Source organism: Enhydra lutris, unplaced genomic scaffold (assembly GCF_002288905.1).
Source record: "Enhydra lutris kenyoni isolate GAN:26980312 unplaced genomic scaffold, ASM228890v2 scaffoldscaffold38, whole genome shotgun sequence".
Taxonomy (NCBI): domain Eukaryota; kingdom Metazoa; phylum Chordata; class Mammalia; order Carnivora; family Mustelidae; genus Enhydra; species Enhydra lutris.
This window is the reverse complement of record NW_019154122.1, coordinates 10,898,653-10,921,695: the sequence shown is the minus strand read 5'-3', so window position 1 is coordinate 10,921,695 and position 23,043 is coordinate 10,898,653. Positions and strand designations below refer to the sequence as shown.

General features: G+C 43.8%; 1 protein-coding gene across 1 annotated transcript in view; it reads left to right on the top strand.

The window, feature by feature from the left end:
- The window catches only part of LOC111154928 (vacuolar protein sorting 13 homolog D), a 255,254-nt gene that overhangs the window by 113,666 nt on the left and 118,545 nt on the right, over positions 1 to 23,043 (top strand). The window contains exons 50-57 of the mRNA XM_022514884.1: positions 362 to 504; positions 4,319 to 4,449; positions 4,689 to 4,864; positions 12,010 to 12,133; positions 12,886 to 13,121; positions 16,180 to 16,288; positions 21,773 to 21,936; positions 22,846 to 22,954. Coding sequence (XP_022370592.1) covers positions 362 to 504; positions 4,319 to 4,449; positions 4,689 to 4,864; positions 12,010 to 12,133; positions 12,886 to 13,121; positions 16,180 to 16,288; positions 21,773 to 21,936; positions 22,846 to 22,954 — 1,192 coding nt within the window. The remainder of the gene's footprint in view (positions 1 to 361; positions 505 to 4,318; positions 4,450 to 4,688; positions 4,865 to 12,009; positions 12,134 to 12,885; positions 13,122 to 16,179; positions 16,289 to 21,772; positions 21,937 to 22,845; positions 22,955 to 23,043) is intronic.

Below are 23,043 nucleotides of genomic sequence, written 5' to 3'. Positions count from 1 at the left end.
GGTGTTCCACGAACCCTTGAAACACCTGAGATAGGAAAGTACGAGTTTGCCTCGACTCCTTCTTTCTCGGAGGAATAAGGTGTTGTAGTCCTTTCCTTATGGTTTAAGCTGATTGAATCCTGTTTTCTCTGAACGTGTCCCAGTGTAGATGTCAGTACATTTCACACATTGCAGTACCATGTGTGCCTCTAAGATCAGAGTTCTGGCCCCTGGCTGATTGCCCTGCTGTGCTGGGGCGTCACACGAGAGTGAGCAGGAGTCTGTGTTAGGATTCTGGTTTGGGGTGGCAGATACAGCAGCGGTTCCTGATTAAGACTTTCTCACGGCTGAATACATATATCTCTGCTTTTCTGCCCCACAGCTGCACGATGAGAATCGGAAGGGGGATTCACCCTGAAGGCATGCCGGGCTGGTGTCAGGGCTTCTCACTGGATGGTGGTAGTGGTGTCCGAGCTTTGAAAGTCATCCAGCAAGGAAACCGCCCAGGGCTGATCTATAACATTGGTGGGTTACATTTGGAGCAGCGGGAGAATCAGAACCATTGGCCGATGACCTCAGGCTTGGAGGATAAGCTGGCCGTACGTTTTGGCCAGGCTGCAAGTGCTGATTTTCTCATTTGGCATTGGGTCAGGTATCTGCTCTCTGAATGCTAGATTGATATCAACACAGATCTGTTCTCCTGGGCATCCAAGGAGCCACCAAAACACTGCCCTTTTGAGGTCTGGGGCTCTGTTTAATTTCAGACTCACCTGTGTCAGGAAAGTATCGGTTTGGCTTGAATCCCTGGTTTTCATGGGAATAATAGGAACACTTAGAATGCTTTTCATCCTCCAAGCATTTCCCACGCATTCATTAAAACTTGCAAACCTCCTAAGAGGGTAAGAAGCATTGTTCTCCTTGAAACTGAAGCAGAGAGGCTAAGTGACTTGCCCAGATGCAAAGGGCAAGTCTGGGTCAGAAGTAGGATTATGACTGGGGCATACACATTTGAAGCAAAAATATCCTAAAATGTACATAACAGTTATAGTAATTAGAAGCCCCTAAGCTAGTTTAACTTCTTGAGGTGGAAGGTATTGAAGGAAGGGGAGAGGGCTGTACCTACATTCCTCGTAGCCCTCTGCAGTAGTCAGAAGACTTTCTGAAGGGTGCAGGCAAGTTTGATTTAAATATGTCTCAGGTTAAGATGTTAGCAGCGCACCCTTCCTTTAGTATATAATTTCCAAAGATCTCAAAGCACTGTGGAGTGTTGAATGCTGGAAAACCCTGTAGAACTGCGCTGTCCGTTGAACTCTCTACGATGATGGCACTAGCCACGCGTGGCCACCGAGCACAGAGATGGGGCAGGTGTGGCCTGGGAGTTGAGTCTCTCGTTGCACTTGATTTTAATGGATTTAAATAGCCGTTCAGGATTAATGGCCATTGTAATCGGACAGTGCAGCTACAAAGAGCCCTGTTGTAGAAGGAAAATCCGAGGTGGTTTCGTGTATCTGTTTACCCTGAGTCCCGTGGAAGGTCAGAGGTATGTGTAAGTATTTGAGGACTTATTAGCAAGAGTCCCTTCCAAGCCCAGCTTCCTTTTCCTATTTTTGGAACATGAATTCATATGTGTTCTCTTGGGAGCTGTCTCCTTTAAGGTTGACGTTAAGATTTTTAGTAGAAGAAGTAAACTTTCTGTGATCCTCCGGCCAGGGATCATTTTCTTTCTTTCTTTCTTTTATATTATTGTTACTATTATTATTAGTTTGTGTGCCACGGGTCATTTTCTGTACTTTGTCTTTGCATCTGTTTGTTCCACCTCTTGAGTAGGCAAAGGCTGCATTTCATGCTGCGTTTGGCTATCTGCTGGGGGGGTCTTGTCTTGAGACGGTTCCCAAAGAAAGACACCGCACTTTGGCTAGAAGCCGCAGTTGGGACAGACTCGGGAGAAGTGGAGCATGTGGCTTCTGAGCAGCTGGCCCTCAGGAAGCACAGAGTTCCTGCAGAGAGGCAGACAGGTCTCCGGTCAGAAGTATGGTATGAGGGGGCTTACAAACTTTTATGCAAGGAACATTCATGAAAAGTCATGTTTTTAGGAACAGTACTGTGATAGGAATTTTGTTGTTACACCAAAGAAAGGGATAGAGGGGGTGGGCTAAGATAGGACTTTATAATTCCTAAGGATCATGAGATCTTGGCGTGTATTATCAAGGGAATTTGTGGAATCTCTCCCTTGAATATTTTTGAGGAATTAGATAACCAGCTCCCTATCAAGAGAGTTTAAAAGTGAAGTCCCAAGATGAAAAGCCAGGGAGGACCTCGCCAATTAGCCTCACATGTACCTCCAAAAAGAAGGATTTTTGTACATTTTAATCTTAACAGATAGTCATTTATTGGGAGTTTGCCAAGGCAATCGAAGATAAAAAAAGGACATAAGATAGCCTGCTTTTTAAAAAATTGGGTCTTTTTTTTTAAACTTTTACAGAGAGAGAGACAGCAAGAGAGGGAACACAAGCAGGGGGAGTGGGAGAGGGAGAAGCAGGCTTCCCGCTGAGCAGGGAGCCCGATGAGGGGCTCAATCCCAGGACCCTGGGATCATGACCTGAGCCGAAGGCAGGCGCTTAACCACTGAGCCACCCAGGCGCCCCTTAAATTGGGTCTTGCTACTGTAGACTCTTCTCGTAATATCAAGTTAAATATATCTTTTTTAGGCAGACTTTGTATTGGTTAGGATCAGCTAGCTGTGAATGTCGATATCTTGTCGACAGTGCTTTCTAGAAAAAAAAATAGGGCACATCTCCCTATTCGAATATTATGTAGCATTTCTTAGGTACAGAATTTCAGACTTCCATCTGTTTTTGTGATTTGCTCAGTCTTTCAGGTATTTCGAAGACTTAGATTTAAAGCAACACCAGCTTTTTCAAGCCAGTACAGGTGAATTATGGAGTTAACAGACTGGACTGTTTATAGCTGGGGCTATGTTGGGACAACCAGGACACCCAGTTATCATGTCCTAAGATCTCTTCTTTCTTTATGGTTCTCTTGACTCTTGTTGACTGCTGCATAGGGTCCTTATAAATGTCCCATCATGATATGAGCAAGGGCTCCTGAGACGGTGTGCCTAGGGTTGAACCCCAGGTGTGTCACTGATGGGCTCTGTGACCCAATGCCCAAGTTGCCTCCTCTGTAAAAAGGAAAGACCGAAAATACTATCTCATAAGGTTGTTAGGAGAATTAAATGTAGAGCCTTTGGGAGAGGCGCAGCCTGCATTAAGAATTCAATAAATACTATTCTTATTATTTCTAACTATCAATATTTTTTCTTTTTTTTTTTTTAGATATTATTTATTTATTTGACAGGCAGAGATCACAGAGAAGTAGGCAGAGAGAGAGGAGGAAGCAGGCTCCCTGCTAAGCAGAGAGCCCGATGAAGGGCTCGATCCCAGGAGCCTGGGATCATGACCTGAGCTGAAGGCAGAGGCTTAACCCACTGAGCCACCCAAGGCTCCCTAACTATCGATATTTTTATCATCGTAATCAGAGCTCAGCCTAATGCCTCAAATATAGTTGCTGTTATTATCTGAATGAATGAATAACGTATCCCACAGAGTTTTGTAGTTTTTAAAATTGCCATCAGAGTTTTTAAGATGACTCAGTGCTATTTTCCCTTCTTTTCTTTGGGGTTCAGTGTTTGGAGACGCCCAGCTGAACCATTATGACTTTCTTTCCTTGGCATGTGTTTCGTTTGCTAGTCTGTTTTCCCAGGACATGGTAGGTGCTGGCAACACCTGTCTTGTGAATGAATACTTTCTGTGATACTTAGCTTCGTGGTTCAGCTGGGCTCTCAGGCAGTGGGCTAGAAGAAGGTCCTAGAGGAGAGTCTGCTGCGTGCAGGACCGTGCAGATTCCAGTTAAGTAATCTGAAGTTTCTGCTGTATCATGTGAAAGGGACAAGTTCCCAAGGAAGGAATTTTTTGTCCCAGAGGTGAACAGAAAGGTAGTATGTAAACTGTCTTAGGGGCCCGCTTCATAAATGGCAGTCACCGGTACCTGTGGCTGAACATCTGTGTGTCTCAGCTGCTGTCGTGGTTGGGCACCCTTTAGGGAGAAGCTAGGAGTTACGAGGGTTTCGGTATCACCACAGAAGGCCCAAGTGGACATGCAGAATAAGACTTGGAGTGCAGTTGTGTTCATTTTGTTGTTGGGAGGCTTGACAGCGTCTCTGGGTGATGTGATTATTTTCTCAGGGAAACTATGTACTTGGAAAGCCTGTTGATATCTGTCAGACCACAGATTTTCTTTCTTCTGATTAACTCACGGAAGTGGTTCTTATTATTTGCAGGTATTGATGTCAAGAAAGGCCGAGGTCGATATATCGATACCTGTATGGTCATCTTTGCCCCTCGTTACCTGTTAGATAATAAATCATCTCACAAGCTTGCATTTGCACAGAGGGAATTTGCCCGGGGACAGGTAAGTCGTTCCCTTTTTGAAGAATGACTAGTGTTTATTTAATAGCACGGAGAGTTTTAATGCCATGGCTTATCTCTCCATCAGCACTCTGAGTTTTGTGATGTGAATGACCATTTTGTGCCTTTGAAACCCTAACTAGCTCATGGTAGAGGGCAAGGCTCACAGTAGGTGGTTACTCGGAGACATTTGCTGTCGTAACTCAATTTGTTGACTAAAGCCAGGGATCCTGTGTATTTCAGGGAACAGCCAATCCTGAAGGCTACATCTCCACCCTTCCTGGTTCCAGTGTGGTGTTCCACTGGCCTCGGAATGACTATGACCAGCTTTTATGTGTCAGACTGATGGATGTTCCCAATTGTATTTGGTCTGGAGGCTTCGAAGTCAACAAGAATAATTCCTTCCATATCAACATGAGGTAAATTCAGAGACTGTATTTAAACAAAAAGTAGCCATGTTTGAGGTACAGTAATGTAAATGGTGACTGTACATCCCATATACATTGGAAACATCTCCGAAGCTATTAAATAGTAAATAATAATTTTACCCTTCACGAAATGGGCACATAGGTTTCTAGATCAGACAAAGTTCTTTAAACTGTGAGCAGTTAAGTATGACCGAATGTTTTGGTGGAAGGAATCAAAGGGCATGTTGACAGTTTTGACCATGGTACAGTTGCCGTGGGCTGAGGCTTATAAATCCACGGCATTGTCCTGAGCTTGTGGTTGCCTGCGACTCTGAAAATTCTGTCTATATTTAGATGCTAACATTGTTTATAGACAGTTTTGTCTATTTTTCCAACTGTGTATGCTCTTCTCTCTCTTGTTGTTTTAGTAAATCATCTGGCCTTCTTTGCCTAACCCAGTGACCCTCAGGTCCTTATTCAGAAAAATTGAACAGACTCAGCATGAACCACTACACGATGACTTTTTTCTTTCTGCTTTTATCAAATGCTTTTAAAAAAAAGTATTGGGGCGCCTGGGTGGCTCAGTGGGTTAAAGCCTCTGCCTTCAGCTCAGGTCGTGATCCCAGGGTCCTGGGATCAAGCCCCACATCGGGCTCTCTGCTCTGCGGGGAGCCTGCTTCCTCCTCTCTCTCTGCCTGCCTCTCTGCCTACTTGTGATCTCTGTCTGTCAAATTAAAAAAATAAAAAAATAAAAAAAAAAGTATTAAATTTTTTGAAGTTGTGATAAAATACACATACCATATGAAAAAGAAAACGCAAAGTCACAGATTATTTTGTGGGCTTGGGTACATAACATGAAATTGACCATCTTAACCATTTTTAAGTTCACTAGGTTAAGTGTACACACACTTAGGGTAGTCAGTGTTCCCAACTCTTGCAAAATGAAGCTCTATACCCATTAACACAACTATGCATCCCCCTTCTTCAACCCCTGGCAGCCACTTACCTACTTTCTGTATGAATTTGGCTATTCAGGTGCCTCAAATTGAGTGGAATTGTACAGTATTTGTCTTTCTGTGACTGGCTCATTTCACTTAGCATAATGTCCTTAAGGTTCATCTGTGTTGGAGCAGATGCCCTTCCTTTTTAAGACTGAATACTACTCCATTGTATGTACAGACCACCTTTGACTTCTTATCTGGCTACCTGATGATGGACACTCGGGGCACTTCTACCTTTGGGTGTTGTGAAGAGTGCTGCTGTGAACGTGGCTGCACTAGGATGTCTTTGAGTTCTTTTGGGTCTATGCTTTCAGTTCTTTTGGGTCTATGCTCAGAAATGGAATTGCTGGATTGTATGGTCTTTCTAATTTTTTTTTAAAGATTTATTTATTTATTTGTTTATTTAGAGAGAGAGCACGCACACCTGTGAGTGGGGCGAGGGGCAGAAGGAAAGAGAGAGAATCTCAAGCAGACTTCATGCTGAGACTGGAGCCCAACTCAGAGCTCCATCTAATGACCCTGAGATCATGACCTGAAAAGAAACCAAGAGTGGGACACTTAACTGACTGAGTCACCCAGGTGTCCCTGGTGATTCAGATTTTTTTTTTTTTAAGACTGATTGATTGATTGATTGAAGAGAGAGCTCATGGGTGGCATAGGGATAGAGGAAGAGGGAACGAATCCCAAGCTGACTTTGTGCTGAGCACAGAGCCCAATGCGGGGCTCTATCGCATAACCCGGAAATTGTGACCTGAGCAGAAACCAAGAGTCGGCTACTTAACCAACTGAGCCATCCAGGCACCCCCTAATTTTTAATTCTCTGAGGAACCCCGTACTATTTTCCATAGTAGCTGCTCCTCTTTATGTTTCTACCAACAGTGCACAAGGATTCTTCATTTCTCTACACCCTCGCTGACACTTGTTACTTTCCGCTTTTTTGATAATAGCCGCCCTGGTGGGTGTGCAGTAGCTCTCTGTGGTTTTCATTCACGTTTCTCTCGTGGTGGGTGATGCTGAGCTTCTTTTTATATGCTTGTTGGCTGTCCGGATGTCCTCTTTGGAGAGATGTCTGTTCATCGCTTGCCCATTTGTTTTTCTGTTACTGAGTTACAGGAGTATTTTATGTATTCTGGATAGTAACCCCCTTGGAGAGACAAGATTTGTGTGTATTTCTCTCCCATTCTGTACAATGCCTGTTTGTTCTGTGACGGTTCCATGACGTATAGAAGTTTTTAATTTTTATGTACTCCAACTCCCCTCCTTTAACTTTTGTTCCCTGTGCTTCCGATGTCATACCTGGAAATCACTGCCACATCCACTTTGTGAAGCTTCTTCCCCTTCTGTTTTCTTCTGAGAGTTTCATGCTTTTGGCTCTGACCCTGAGGTCTTTGATCCATTTTGAGTAATGTATGGCTATGGTGCAAGGTAAAGGTCCAACTCCATTCTTTCGTTTGTGGATATCCAGTTTTTCCTAACACCATTTGTTGAAATGACTCTCCTTTCCCTATGGGATGGCCTTGGCACCCTTGTCAAAAATTACTTGACTCTAAATGTGAGAGTTTACTTCTGGGTTCTCTGTTCCGTTTTCTGTGTGTTTCTCTTTATGTTAGTATCACACTGTTTTGAATAATGTAACTTTGTAATAAGTTCTGAAATCAGGAAGTGTGAAACCTCCAACTTTGGGTTTTTTTAGGATTATTTTGGGGGCTCCTGGCTGCCTCAACCAGTAGAGCACATGACTCTTGATCTCGGGGTTGTAAGTTCAAGCCCCATGTTGGGTATAGAGATTATTTTAAAACAAAATCTTTAAAAAAAAATTATTTTAGCTGTTTGGAATTCTTTGATTCTATCAGAATTTCGGGGTAAATTTTTCTATTTCCAGAAAAAAAACACTTGGGATTTGGGTAGGGACTGTATTAATTGTGTAGATCCACATTTAATGGCAGCATTGCCATCTGAACAACATTAAGTCTTTGGTTGGATCTGTGCACGTGGGATGCCATTCTATTTATCTGTGTCCTGTTTAATTTCTTTCATCAAATCCTTTGGCAGCTAAAGACACTGAAATCATTGCTATTTTAAAGCATTTAGAAGCAGAATTTAAGCTTTTATACTTTATGGTTAGTTCTCCATTGAGAACACTCTTGTAAAGGAACAGGAAAATGGCTGATTTAAGACTAGATAATGCAAAGTAGTATCTGTATTTTACTTTTTTCAAGCATGCATTGTCTGAGGATTGTTTTTTTTCCTTTGTGGTCAGTGGTGTATTCCTTTTGCCCTGGTCCTGGTTAGAGCTCATTGCATCTGGTAAAGGGGTTTTCAAGCTATGTTCCTAGGAGTCATCGGGGGTTTAAGGAGGTGACTTCAGGGGCTGAAGGAGCCAAGTGGGCAGGGCTCCAGTGCGTTCATCCCTGCTTCAACCAGAGCTCTTGTCTGCCAGTATCCTGTGTCCCCACCAGACTTCATGCGTCGGGGACGTGAGGCGTTAGTTCTGCAGCTAAAACCACCCGTGGTTTATGTACTGCTTGGGTGGAGGTCGCCTGGATATGTTGTGTGAGAAGAGGAAGCCAATTCAGAATTAAGCAAAAGTTGTTCATGACTACATCAAGGAAGGAAGGGAGGAAGGAAGGAAAATGTGTGGTGGTGGGGGATGAAGATGGTATACCTCTGTTAACCTTTTGGAATGGTTTTAGTGCACAGAGCTACTGAGCACAGACCCAAAGCCTCTTTCTTTGCCCTTCCCCATGTTTTCATTTTGAAATGCTTAAACCTACAGAAAGCTCACAAGTGGTATAAGGAAACCCCTTTATCTTTCACTGGATACAACTACATGTTAGCATTTTGCTGTGTCCTTGCTGTGTCTTACATGCATGCATGCGTGTGTACTTTTTTTGAGCCATTTGAAAGTGTATTGAACTCATCCTGTTAGTTTAGCCAGCAGCACTTCATTTATCTACTTAAAGACGAGCACATTTTTCTGAGTAAATGTACTATCATTATATGCTGAAAAAATTGAATATTGGTTTGTTTTCTGATTTTTTTTTTAAAGTCATCTCTACCCCCAACGTAGGGCTCAAATTCACAGCCAAGAGATCAAGAATCGCACGCTGTACTGACTGGCCACCCTGGCACCCCCTGACAAAGTCTTTTGAAACATCCTTTGATAAGAGTCATTGTTTGATATTTACCATATCTATTCTGAGTTTTTTGTCATTTATAATTGTTTTAATTCTCTTGTAAGATGAATTCCGCCTTAAAGGAAATTCATATGGGAGACTTTCAGAGCAAATATAGGTCTTTGATATGTTGAAATCCTGGAACTGAATTTCCAGGAGTAAAAGTTGCTCTCAGACTAAACCAGAATTAGTACGGTGACTCAAGGTAAGAATGAATCTCCAGGAGCTTTCCTAGAAAGGCTAATTGAAGCCTATAAAATGTATAGCCTGATCGATTCTGAGGCACCCGAAAATCAGAGGGCAGTGAATCTTGCTTTGCCAGTCAGTCAGCCCTAGATATAGGAAACTTCAGAAAATTGAAGGATTTGAAGGGAAGAATCTGACTGAGTGCCCCAGCATTGGCCATCCCAGATGTTACCAAGCCCTTCCAATTGTATGTGGATGAAAAAGCAGGGGTGGCCAATTGGGGGCTCGTCCGGGATCAAACGACGAGAGCTGAGCCAGCATCGGAATTTTTAGGAAAAGCCTCCGGAGGTATTGGGATCTTGGGTATTGGATATCTTGGTATTGGGATCTTGGGTATTGGGATCCTATCTGTCTATCTGGTTGGAGCTCCAGGGTATGGCCCACCGGGGAGAAGCTGGACGCAGCCATGCTCCCCAGGGCTGGAGTGGATGCGGGGACGCCCCATCCCTCTGCTGGTAGATCAACGGGGGGTTCGAGTCCCCCTGGGCGGTCGGGGGGTTCGAGTTCCCCTAGGCAGTCGCCGGGGGGTTTGAGTCCCCCTGGGTGGTCAGGGGCCTGCTGGGGGGTTTGAGTCCCCCTGGGCGGTCGGGGGGTTTGAGTCCCCCTAGACGGTCGGGGGGTTCGAGTCCCCTTAGGCATTCGGGCGATAAAGAAAGCCCCCACCAGTGGCAGGTTATGGGTAAGAATCGTTGGGCCTGCGGTTGTCTTTGCCTGGTCCTTTTGTTGTCTGTTGTGTTGTTTGTTATGATTGAAGGAATGGGGCAAGCAGAGAGTAAGGGGACTCTGGCTTTCGTCTCTCCGTTTCTCATAATAGATGTGGGGCTTCTTACACCTTCATAGGGGCTTCAGGTGGCACAGTCATTTGAGCATCTGACTCTTGGTTTTGGCTCCAGTTGTGATCTCAGGGTCATGAGATCGACTCCTGGGTCTGGCTCCATGCGCAGCACAGAGTATACTTGGGATTCTCTGTCCCTGTCCCCCTGCCCCTCCTGCTTGTGCGCGCGCTCTCTCTCTCTCTCTCTCTCTCTGAAATAAATGAATAAATCTTAAAAAAAAAAAAAAAAGAAGAAAGAAAGAAATGTCCTTTATAATAAAGCAGCACCCCTCCTCCTGATTGAGGATCTGGTCATGGATCATGCATTTTATTCGGCAGATAGAGCCATCCACTTTAATCTAGAGTAGTTCTGCTTTTTCTTCTTTGCCTTTTTTGTTTGTTTGTTTGTTTTCCTTCTTTGCCTTTTTTGACATTGAAATTTTTAAAGACTCCAAGCCAGTTTCTTTTTTTTAAATTTTTTTTTTTATTAACACATAATGTATTATTTGCCCCAGGGGAACAGGTCTGTGAATCGCCAGGTTTACACACTTGACAGCACTCACCATAGCACATACCCTCCCCAATGTCCATAACCCAGCCACCCTCTCCCTACCCCCTCCCCTCTGGCCACCCTCCATTTGTTTTGTGACATTAAGAGTCTCTTATGGTTTGTCTCCCTCCTGATCCCATCTTGTTTCATTTATTCTTTTCCTACCCCCCAAACCTCCTATGTTGCATCTCAACTTCCTCATATCAGGGAGATCATATGATAATTGTCTTTCTTTGATTGATTTATTTCGCTCAGCATAATACCCTCTAGTTCCATCCATGTCGTTGCAAATGATAAGATTTCATTTATTTTGATGGCTTCATAGTATTCCATTGTGTATATATACCACATCTTCTTTATCCATTCATCTGTTGATGGACATCTAGGCTCTTTCCATAGTTTGGCTATTGTGGACATTCCAAGCCGCTTTCTTGTAGAATGTTCTATTTTCTTTTTTCTGAGAGTTTCCTATACATAGACTTAGGTCAGACATTTTTGGTAAGAGTACTACCTATGTGGTTCTTTGTGTTTCTCAGTGGGTCACACCGGAAGCCCGTGACATCCATCAGTCCCATTATCGATGTTGCTAAATTCAGTCTTCACTAGATCAGGGTGGTGTCCACCAGCCTTTCTGTGCAATGACCTTTGGTTCTTTGTAAACAGTAGCAGACCACTGGGGGGATAGTTTGAGACTGTGTGTATATTCTGCTCTGCAGGAACTTCTCACGCGGTGGTTTGATGGCTCTTGCCTGAATCAATGATTACCTTGGTGGTTGCAAAGTGGTGATTTTTCTAATTCTTTCATTTCTTCTACATTTGTTAAGTGATATTCCTTTGTAAGGAAGAGCTCCCCTATTCTCTCCAGTGATCTATCTGTATTTAAATACACATACACATGTACATAAAGACACACATATATTAAAAAATCATGATTATATACTGGTGCTAATGGTGGACTCTTCCTCACCTTTCGTCATCCTATAGTAAAAACACTGGTTATTAATAACATCCATACATTAGTCTGAACCATGTGAAATTACTCTTGTGTGTGTGTGTGTGTGTGTGTGTGTGTGTAAGCAACATCAACACTATTTTACTCATTTGCTACGCTGGCACCATTACCCAAGAAAAACCTACCACGTAAACCATTGGTCTTACTGTATGCTGACAAATGCTGGTCAGAAGTTCCTTGGATGCATTCTTTTTCATTCAGTGTGATTATGTGGTCCATTTCTACTTTTCAAATATGATCAAAGAGCACGCAGTGGTGGCCGTCGAGGTCCAGGCGACACCCCGACGGCGAGAAGTCTGAGCAAACTGTGACTTGTTTCCTCCATGGTGTGCAGCCTCTTTGCTTCCTTTATGTGCAGAGATACCCTGGGGAAGTGCTTCTTCCTGCGTGTGGAAATTACTCTCCGAGGAGCCACCTACAGGATCTCGTTTAGTGACACGGACCAGTTACCCCCGCCTTTCCGAATTGACAACTTTTCTAAGGTATCAAGTGGGGTCGTGAGCCAGTTTGGCTGTTGCATGTACGGGAAGTTGGTGTACGTATTGCCTTTAAGATAAGGAGGAAATACCTTCTAGACTTGGGTTGGAAAGAAACTATATGGGCATCTCTGCAGCCGGACAACCCTAGACATCCTTACCCTCAGGTGTTTTCTGCTCGTTAGTTTGATTGCTGGGCAACCTTGTCCGGAAGTGACTTCTCAGCCCCCCCCCCCAACAGTCATCCTGACTGGATTGTCTGGGGGACATTCCGTACAGAGAGAGGAATCAGAATCAGCTTGTCTGCTGACAGTGGGAACGGGCACTTCTATTGTTGCGTCACTACAGTGAACATTTTTTATAAATCTTACAAGGAAAGACAAAATGGAAATCAGAAGAGGCTCTTTTAAGTTACACCTTTGAGTAACAATGTCTTATAATATGTGACTTCCCAAAGCTGAATGCCAGAATTTGTTTTCCTTTCTGTGTTCAGAGTGGATCACGGGGGCGAGGGTTGGGCGGGGTGAGAGTAGAGGAGATGGCCTGTGTCCTTTAGTTGTTGGGGGCTTGATATGGTTAGGAAGATGATTAGAAGGGCATTTGAAGAGGCTAGAGGACTATGCTTATGACTGTGGTTTTGTTCCGTGTGGGATTCGCTTGGGCAGGATCTGGAGCCTGAGCCTGGGGAGCCCCGACTCACTTTCCAGTGACAGCACTCTGAATGAAAGCCCTCTTTATCCTCTTTGCCATTACCGTAGGTTCCAGTGGTCTTTACTCAGCACGGTGTAGCTGAACCCAGACTCCGAACCGAAGTGAAGCCCATGACGTCATTGGATTATGCCTGGGATGAACCCACCCTGCCTCCTTTCATCACGCTCACCGTGAAAGGGGCGGGCTCCTCCGAGCTCAGCTGCAGCATGAATGATTTTCAGGACAACCGACAGCTCTATTATGAAAACTTCATTTACATCGCTGCTACGTATACATTCTCGGGGTAATTCTGGGTTGAACTACTGTTCTTATAAAGCAGAAGGCTCTAATTATTAACTGGCTTTAGATTTTAAGCAGTTCTCAAAAGGCCCAGAGGATGAAGGAAGATTCCTTCCATTCTTGACCAAATCCTAGGCTCAGGGTCTATCTTGAGAGGTCTTAGGCTAAAGCCTTGTCTTCTGGCGAGATTAAATTTATCCAAAGAGGCAAAACTGTTCTTTTTTTAAAGATCTCACCAATAATCCATTCTGGTATTTAACATTCCTCCCATAAGGTATTACTCTCATATCCTCAGTTCCTCTTGTTTTAAGGTGGTATTTTTAATGTATTTTTTAAACTTCTTGGTATTTTTATCTCTTTTCTCATTTGAAACTGACTGATCTTTATCATAATTATTCAAATCGTCATTCTGACTCCCCTCTCCCATTGAGAATACTGGTCATCACTGATAGCCAACCAGAGTAGCTCAACTTGACAGTAATTCCAGCCGCCTGAGAATCATAACCTTCACTGTCCTCTCACTAGTTGTATTTAGGAAACTCAGGTGAGGAATAGCAAGTTTATTCCAATTTTGTTGTTAGGTTGGTACATAGAGATTCAGAACACCAGGCTTTCAAAAACTGGTCATTCCAGCAAAATGTAAATACAGTTGATTGTTTCTGTGCCGGTTATGGGGCCAGTTTTAAAGTTTACCTGTGGGAAAAACAGGGAAAAGAGCTAAATCTTTAGCATGACAAATATAACTCCCCCATTGGACAGGACATTCAAGGTCAGATCCCTTACCAAAATGTTCTGAATAATTTCGCTTATGAATGATATTTTTGTCTGCACTGAGGCTCACAAAATTATCTGTGGGTCTGGCCGCACCTCTCGCCTAGCTAGAGCCCAGATTTCACTAGCAATGAATGAATTGAATGGGCATCTTTGCTTAGAATCACCATTCTTTTCCTTGTTTGTTACGGATCTCTTTGGAAATACTGGTGCTGGGTTGTTTATCTTGTTGTAATTAAGTCAGGCTGCTCATTTCTTTTTAAAGATTATGGCACTGGCCAGCATGATGTGCTTAAGGTTTTAGTGCCTGAAAAACCAGTTCTTAATCTGGTTGCTAATCATGTTTTTCTCTTTATGTTCTCATGTGAAATTTCAGTAGTTATTACGCTCTTTAACTGAAGACTCCTTGGGTGATTGTGAGTTTAATGGGTTGGGCAGATAGGGAGCAGATAAAGCGAGAGGTTCCTGGGAGTTTTGGTATGGGGAGAGATTGTCCCATGTTTGGGCATATTTTAGACACGATTTCTTTGCATTTTTGCAGAGAACAAATGATGAGGAAGAGACTAGTTTTGTTTTGGCTTTTAGTTTCAGTTGAGGTGAAATGCACACAACATAAAATTAACCATTTAAAAACAAACAGTTCAGGGACATTTAGTGACATTTAGTGTGTTCGTGCTGTTCTGCAGCCACCGCTGGGTCTTGTTCCAGAACATTTGCATCAGCCCAGGAAGAAACGCCCAACTCATTAAGCAGTTACTCGGCACCACCTTCTTACCCCCCAGCCCCTGGCAACAACCAGTCTGTTTTCCATCCCTAAAATTTTACCTATTCCAGATATTTCACATAAATGGGGTCATAAATATGTGGCCCTTTCTCTCTGGCTTCTTTCACTTAGCATGATGTTTTCCTGGTTCACCCACACTCTAGCATGTGTCAGAATTCCCTTCCTGTTGTGGCCAAGTAATGTTCCGTTGTATGGACGTACCCCACTCTGGCGTCCATTCCTCTGCTGATGGACGCCAGTGTGGTGTGCACTTTCGGCCGCTGTGGAGGGGGCTGCTGTCAGCGTGCCTCTGCCCATGTGTGTTGGAGTACTGTCTCCACTTCCTTGGTGTATCCACCTAGGGCCGAAATTGCTGGGTTCCATGGTGTTTCTGGGTTTAACTTTTTGAGGAACTGCTCTCCTGCTCTTCACGGCAGCTGAATCACTGTGCCTTCCCACTAGCAGTGGGCAAGCGTTCGGCTTCTCCATAGCTCCGCAACACTTGCTGTTTCACAGGTTTTTGACTGTAGCTTTCCTACTGGGTGTGTAGTGACTTCTGCGGGTGGTTTTGATTTGCATTTCCTTAATACCTCATGATGTTGAGCTTTTCATGTGCTTATGGACCATTTGCGTATCTCTGGAGAAATGTCCATTCAAATCCTTTACTTGTTTTTAATTTTTTTTTGGCATCTCGTTGTTGAATTTGAGTCCCTTGTATAATATGGATACAGATTCTGTATGAGCTGTATGATTTGCAGACGTCTTCTCTCCCGTTCTGTGAATTGTCTTTTTACTTCCTTGTTGGTGTCCTTTGAAGAGCAGAAGGTTTTAATTTTGTTGAAATCTAATTTATGTGTTTATTTTTGTCACTTGTACTTTTTTGGTCATGAAAACTAGTTTTTCACTCCGAATTTCTCGGTCCCTTTTTGATGATAAAGATTAGTGGAAACAGGAGAATAATCTAAATAAAATCTAATCAAAATACCCCAAAGTGTAGCTAGCCTGCAGCATTCCATAAAGCTTAGGATTCTTAAGCCATGGAGAAACACAACACGATCGAGTTGGAAGCAGGTGATTATAAACCGTTTGTTTTCTTTTCATCCTAAAGGGACTTCTGATTTCGTGCCAAGCCTTGGGGACGCAGTGATGCCGATCTTCTCTCTGGCAAAGAGCAGAGCTAATTCTTGGACGCTTGGAATGTCTGGCTTAATTTGGGGGTGGGGGGCTCTAAGGATATATAGTCATTCTTTTATGTCTGAATTTTAAGGCACTAAAATCATCAGGAGAGGGGAAATGTCAGTACATCTTCTGACAAATGAATCTTTGAACTGTACAAGAAAACAGCACAACCTTGATCTTTCCACAACTTGAGTTAGACTTTTTCTGCTGTGATTAAAAAAAAAAAAAAAGTTTCCTCTTTATAGTTGAGGTTTTAAGCCTTTTAAGGATTTGCATCTGAGTTCTTGAATACACGCGTGCGTGTATGTAGATGCGTGTATGTATATGTGCATTATTGTTCTAATTCTAGTTTACAGGAGGGGACGGGAAGGCCCGGCGCCTCTAGCAAGACTACTGCGTGTGCGGAGCTTGTCTTGGATGTCTCCCCAAAGACACAAAGAGTCATTTTAAAGAAGAAGGTAAGAGAACCTAGCACTTAGAATTTAGAAGAGGAGTTTTTTTTTTTTTTAAGCCCTGCAGGGGATTGTGGTCATCCTGTCCAGCCCCTCTTCGTGAGCAGGGAGGGGGTGGAGGCGGCCTGGATGGCTTCCTCCGGATGGGAACACTGAGGTGCAGAAGTGCCTTTAAGAGAGGGGAGACTGACCAACTGTAATTTTTTTAAAAACACATTTACTTAAAGGCTTTGTTCCTGAAGGTTTTCCATCATGTGAATCAGACAATCCAAAAATAACCCTGATAAGTGAATGTCTCTTTACCACCCCGTTGCCCTAATGCTGACAATGGACACCTTTCATAACCAAAAGTGGTTTTTGCATGTGTCAGTGGTGTAGCTTAATTTGGATTTGAGTTTATACAACTCCTCTCAAATGTTTAAATGGGGAGAGGGGTAGACTCAAATCATTTCAAATTTTGTACGCCAAATGAAACTTTAACATATGTGTGTTTTTTTGTTTTGTTTTTGTTTTTTAAAGATTTTATTTATTTATTTGACACACAGAGATCACAAGTAGGCAGAGAGGCAGGGGAAAACAGGCTCCCTGCTGAGCGGAGAGCCCGACCTGGGGCTCCATCCCAGGACCCTGAGATCATGACCTGAGCCGAAGGCAGGGGCTTTAACCCACTGAGCCACTCAGGTGCCCCTAACACATGTGCTTTTAATTCACTTTTTATATTCTTAACAGTTTTAGTGAGGTGTAATTCGTATAGCATACAGGCCCCCCCCACTCACAGTGTGTGATTCAACGGTTTGCAGTATATCCGCAGAAATGTGCAAGCGTCATCACACTCAATTTCAGAACATTTCATCACCTCTAGAAGACACCCTATGTCCTTGAATCTTGCCCCATTTTCCTCTTACTTCCCAGCCCTAAGCAATCACTAACCTACTTTCTGTCGCTATACACTTCCCTGTTCTGGACTTTCCTAAGAACGGCGTCTTCTGAGTGGCCTCTTACTCTGAGCCCGATGTGTGCAAGGTTCACCCCTCTGTCACCCTATCAGTACTTCTGCCTGTATCCTTATACCAGTTCAGAATCATGTAATTCAGATTCACTTACAGTGTTATCGCCCTCTTTTTTTTTTTTTAATATTTATTTATTTGACAGGCAGAGATCACAAGTAGGCAGAGAGGGAGGCAGAGAGAGAGAGGGGAAAAAAGGCTCCCCAATGAACAGAGAGCCTGATACGGGGCTTGATCCCAGGACTCTGGGATCATGACCTGAGCTGAAGGCAGAGGCTTTAACCCACTGAGCCACGCAGGTGCCCCTGTTATCACCCTCTTTGTGGAAGGCTGTGCCTATCTGTGAGATGCATTTTGGAAACAAGATTTGGGAATGGTGATGACTAAAGAGACCGTGAGGCATAGTAATTGAAAGTAATTGAAAGGTCTGGAGGCTTTTATTGGGAATTCTGAAGAAGAAAAACTTTGAAAAGTAGTAATCTAAAAATGAAAAGCAGCAAGTCCAACAGAAGTCAAGTGAATTGAAAAAAATGGCAGAGCCCTTGGAAATGATGTTGTCAGATGGTTTTCCAAGAATGTTCAAGCTGGTGAGCATGTTAGCACGAAAGGAGACAAACTCAGAAGTAAGGTGATTTGCCAGCTGGGGTTTGAGCACCAGGTTTGATCAGCAGAACAGGAATGATAAATGATTTAATTTCCAAGGGCTGGATGACTGTGAAGCAGACAAAAACAGACTTTTTTTTAATGAGGTAGGAAAAAAATGTTTTGAAAAAGATACTATAATTTATATAACATTTTTACTGCTGTTAATTTCCTTTGATCGGGATGGAAACTGGTACATAGGAGGGTAGACGTAAATGAGTTACACTGACATCCCAAACTAGGCTGTTTTCCAAGAATTAGCCTCAGGAAATGGTCCTCTGCTCTTCAACTGGAAACCAAGAGTAGAAAGTCTGACATCTTGGGTCCTTGGTTGGTTGGTTAGTTTTTGTCCTTTTACTTTTTATTTTGAAAGAATCTCAAACTCAGAGAAAAACAGGCAGAAATTCTGTAGAAGGGATGCTGTGATTTCGATTTGTCCTGTCACTGCTGATATTATCTTCAGCACTTGATGAAGGTGGTTCTGGATTGTGAAGCAAAGTTTCTCTCTTTCCCTTGCATTTAGTAAATACTTTGTGGACGGGTACTTGGAGACTCTGTAGACATCCTGATCCTCATCACATTTTCTGTGCATTATGTATGTGTATTGGCTTGGACTCGCATGATGGAATACTGTAGACTGGAGGACTAGAACCATGGGAATTCATTTCTCACAGTTCCTGCAGGCTGGGATGGCCAGGATCTGGGTGCTGGTCATGCGGTTCTCTGCTGAGGGCCCGCTTCCTGGCTTGTAGACTTCTGCCTTCTCACCGTGTCTTCCAATGGCAGAGAGTCTAAGGGGGAGAAGGGGAGAAAGCCAGCTCGTTGGTGCCTGTCCTTGGAATGGTGCTAATTCCATCAGGAGAGTTCTATCCATATGCCCTGATCTAAACCCAGTTATCACCCAAGGGTTCCATTTTGAAATACCATCTACATTTCAGAGTAGGTCTCTAACATAAGAACTTGGGGCAGGGGTGTCAGTGTATGTTGTCACAATGGATTCCTCTTTTCTTCAGTGGGTTACCTGTTCCCGTCAGAATACATTTATGCTCAGTCCCCATATTCGGTCAGTGGGAGCTCTTTCTTCTTGGGTGTCCTTTTGGCATTTGCCCCTCATTCCCTGAACACGTCCGTACTTACTAACAGCAGGTTATGCTATACTTTCCCTGCTGCATGCTGGAATTTGTCCTTCTTCAAGAAGCCCTGACACCTCCTAGCAGAGAGTGGAAGTTAGAAAGCTAAGACACGTACACTAGGTGCACTCGTCGCTACTGCAATGTCCTTTCCAGGCTCCCCCTGAGGGACAGAGCTAGGGGTTTTCTGTGCTCACGGCCTATGTACACATACATACACGTGCCTGCACCCAAGCTGTAATATAGGTATGCGTATGTACAGAGTATACATGCATATATGTACACATTTTATGTATTTATATATTCTGCATATTTCTAGATCTCTGTATTTTAAGAACCAGCAGTTCACACTGATATTTCTGATTACAGTCCAACATCACAAATTCATCCTAATTTTCTCCCTTTCCATATTTGTAAGTCCCTTGTCCAGCACTAAGAACATATTTACTAATTCGATCACTTCCTTTGAATGTAACCCAGTCTTCTGGCTCCAGAGTTGTGCCCTATCGCCTGTGTAAGCACACCCTGGGATCTGGCTTGGCCTCCAATCTCCACATCCTAGACAGCAAGCACCCTTTTCGGCCCCCACCCCTCGCAGGAATGCTCTTCTCACCTCTCTTGGTCTCTGACAGCCCACACTAAGCTTCCAGCCTCCCGTCCCTTGGTACGGATCGTCACGCGCCTTGGGCTTCAACACAACACTGTGGGCTGTCCACCCCCAAACCCCCCTCCCACCCACCATCACAGTCCTCATGAACTTCTGTCTTCCTCAGTGTCATCTCAAGGTTTTTGGGCTAAATTGTGAGGGAACTGGGGAAAGGAACTGGAAGGAGAATGGTACATCTCAGATTTTAAAATGGAAATGTTGGTAGTTTCCAGTTCTGATGAGTCTACATGTAAGGGCAGATAGTAGAGGAATCCATGTATGAAAACTTGATTTCCTCCAGCATCTGTGCTTTGATTCCCAATCTGGAACAGCTGCAGGATAATTGAGCTGCTTTTCCATCTGGCTTTGGCACCGAGGATCGAGGTGCGCTCTCACCACGAACAGAGAAGTGAGCAGGTGGGGGCCGCAGGTGTGCAGCTCAGTGTCCTCTCTTGGCAAGGAGCACACAGGAGAAAGAGCATCATATCTTTCTGGCTTCGTGTTTTGGTTTTGCCCCTTAAAGATATATGATATCTGGTATTTCGCATTCCTCACGGAGCCTCACTTTCTTACTGATCTAACAGGTTCGTGAGAAGAATCAACTAAGATGAGGTACGGAAAGTGCCAGGCGAAGAACCATAGTCATCCTAACACAGCAAACATTTCGCGAGGCCGTCCTGGGCCAAGTGCCTTCTCTTCGTTACACTTACCGCAGGAACCCTACAACATAGCTTCATTTCCCCCTTGGACAGATCAGGAAACAGAGGCTCTGCAAGGTTTAGTGACCTGTCCGAGGTCATTCACTGCTAATTGGTGCAGCTGGACTTTGGATCTTGGCCTTTGACTCTGGTGTTCATAGAACTTCATTAGTTTTGACTCTGTAGACTGTTACGCAGAAGCTTTTAGACAGGGGCAGCCTGGTCCCCAGGACCCCTTGTGTGGTCCCCACGACCCCTTGTGTGGTCCCCACAAAGGTTTGTTGCTGTGGAGGAGCTCCCGGCTGGTGAGAGTGGATGTGGTCCTGACAGGGCTAGCTGGAGTGCCTTCTAGAGGCGAGGGGCTACTGCCCAACAATATCTGGGTTGCATTAGGCCCTGTGAGCGAAGTAGTTAAGGCTGTTGGCTTTGAAATTAGGTTGTGGAAATAAAATCCTCACCCCTCCACCTGATGGTTATGTGACCACACCGAAGTTTCTTCATCTCACTGAGCTGTAACTTTCTCACCTGTGAGTAAAGATAATAATGGGATATACGTCATTGGATTGTTTTAAGGATTAAGTGAGTTACTACATGTAAATCCCATGGATCAGTGACTGGTACATGGTAAATTCTCAATAAGTATTATTATTCTTATTACTTCTTGAATATAATGGATTTTATAAACTTCCATGGATTGACCTGGAAGTCCAAGAGCTGTTTATAAAACATTCCAAAGGAGAAACTATATTTAGAATTAACAGCAGTCAACTTAATATAACCTTTGAATTCAGTCAACTTTATATTTGAATAGAATCAGTTTATGAATTAGAAACCATCAATATAGTTGTACTTCCATGATAAACACGGAAAGGGAGAAGACATCTGGTAAATTCTGGTTGTCTGCCAGTTATGAGGATTACCAGTGATCAAATATAAAGACTATCATATATACTTTATATAATTGGATCCCTCTCGAAGGTAAGGGCACCCGAGGGTCACAATCTGGGACAGCAGTTATCCTGGCAGTGCAGCTAATGGAGTTTGGACTGAACCTCAACTCACTAGTTTGCTCAGAAAATACTAAGTATATAAAAAAAAATCCTTAAAATATATATTATTTGAAAAAATATATATATATATATTTTACTTGTAATGTTTGGTTCAAGAGTTCAGCGTGTTTCATCCTAAGTGCAGCTTGGGATTGACAACAGTGGAAGTTAGAATTAAGCTTGTGTATAATATGGAAAATGTCTGACTGTAGTTTCTGCTCGAGAATGTAGCCCTCGTGTGAGGCTCTTGACATCCTTACCTGAAGCTTGGCTCTGCCTGTGACGGCTTTCTGTGTCCCTGTGTCTCTCTGCCCCCAGGAGCCCGGGAAGCGCTCCCAACTGTGGAGGATGACTGGCACGGGCATGCTGGCCCACGAGGGATCTTCAGTGCCTCACAACCCCAATAAGCCCTCCGCAGCCCGCTCCCCAGAGGGCTCTGCCATCTTGGATATCGCTGGTCTCGCGGCAGTAACTGACAACAGGTACTTTTCTAGGCAACTTTTGATGCCAGCCCATTGCTTCCAAACTCCGTTTCGGTGGAGATACATACCAAAAAGTAAGCCTGTAAATGAAGTAAGAATTTTGTATTTTTTTTAAAGATTTTATTAATTTATTTGACAGAGAGAGAGATCACAAGTAGGCAGAGAGGCAGGCAGAGAGAGAAGGGGGAGGCAGGCTCCCTGCTGAGCGGAGAGCCCAACGCGGGGCTCGATCCCAGGACTCTGAGATCATGACCTGAGCCGAAGGCAGAGGCTTTAACCCACTGAGCCACCCAGGTGCCCCTCTTTTTAAGAATTCTTGTTAAATATTTCAAAAGCAGAAATAAACTATTGAGAGAATAATCAAATGTGTTTTTATGACCAACTTCTTGGGTTTGAATGAGTTACCTGGGACAAATAAGTTACTTGACTTGCCTGTGACTTAGTTTCTTTATGCAGTCAGTGTATTTTTTCCCAGTTGATACCTTACTCACTTACAAAAGGACTTTACATGACTTACAAGTGAAAACCCGACATAAAATAAAGGTAATTGGGAATTAAATAGAAAAAAAACCCTCTTGAAAATATTTTCTGATCTATTTAGTGGACAGCTCTTCTCAAACTGCGTGACAGCTGCTCACTGTGGGAATGCAGGGACCAGATTACTCCAGCTATTGTGAATCCTTAAAAGTACTGATACTCCTTTGTGTCCCCCTGTTCGATGCTTCCCATTTTGCCTTATTCCTCTTTGCTCATGAAGAGACACCTCGCTGCTGTGGGATTCGGGCCGCCTGCCCATTGGGTTTTAAGGAGGGAGGATGTTGGAAGAAAGAAGAGCAAAACCGACCCCGGTACTCTGTTTAGGCCTCACATACTCGACTCGAAGACTCACTGCATTTCCCTGTGTTGCAGGTACGAGCCACTGATGCTACGCAAGCCGGATCGCAGGCGAAGCACGACTCAGACGTGGAGTTTCCGGGAAGGAAAACTGACCTGTGGGCTGCACGGGTTGGTTGTTCAGGTCAGTAGTGCTTGACGCCCTCAGCTGCAGCAAGGAGTGCTTGAACCTTCTTTGAAGCCAAGTCTCAATTAAGATAAATACACTGGAAG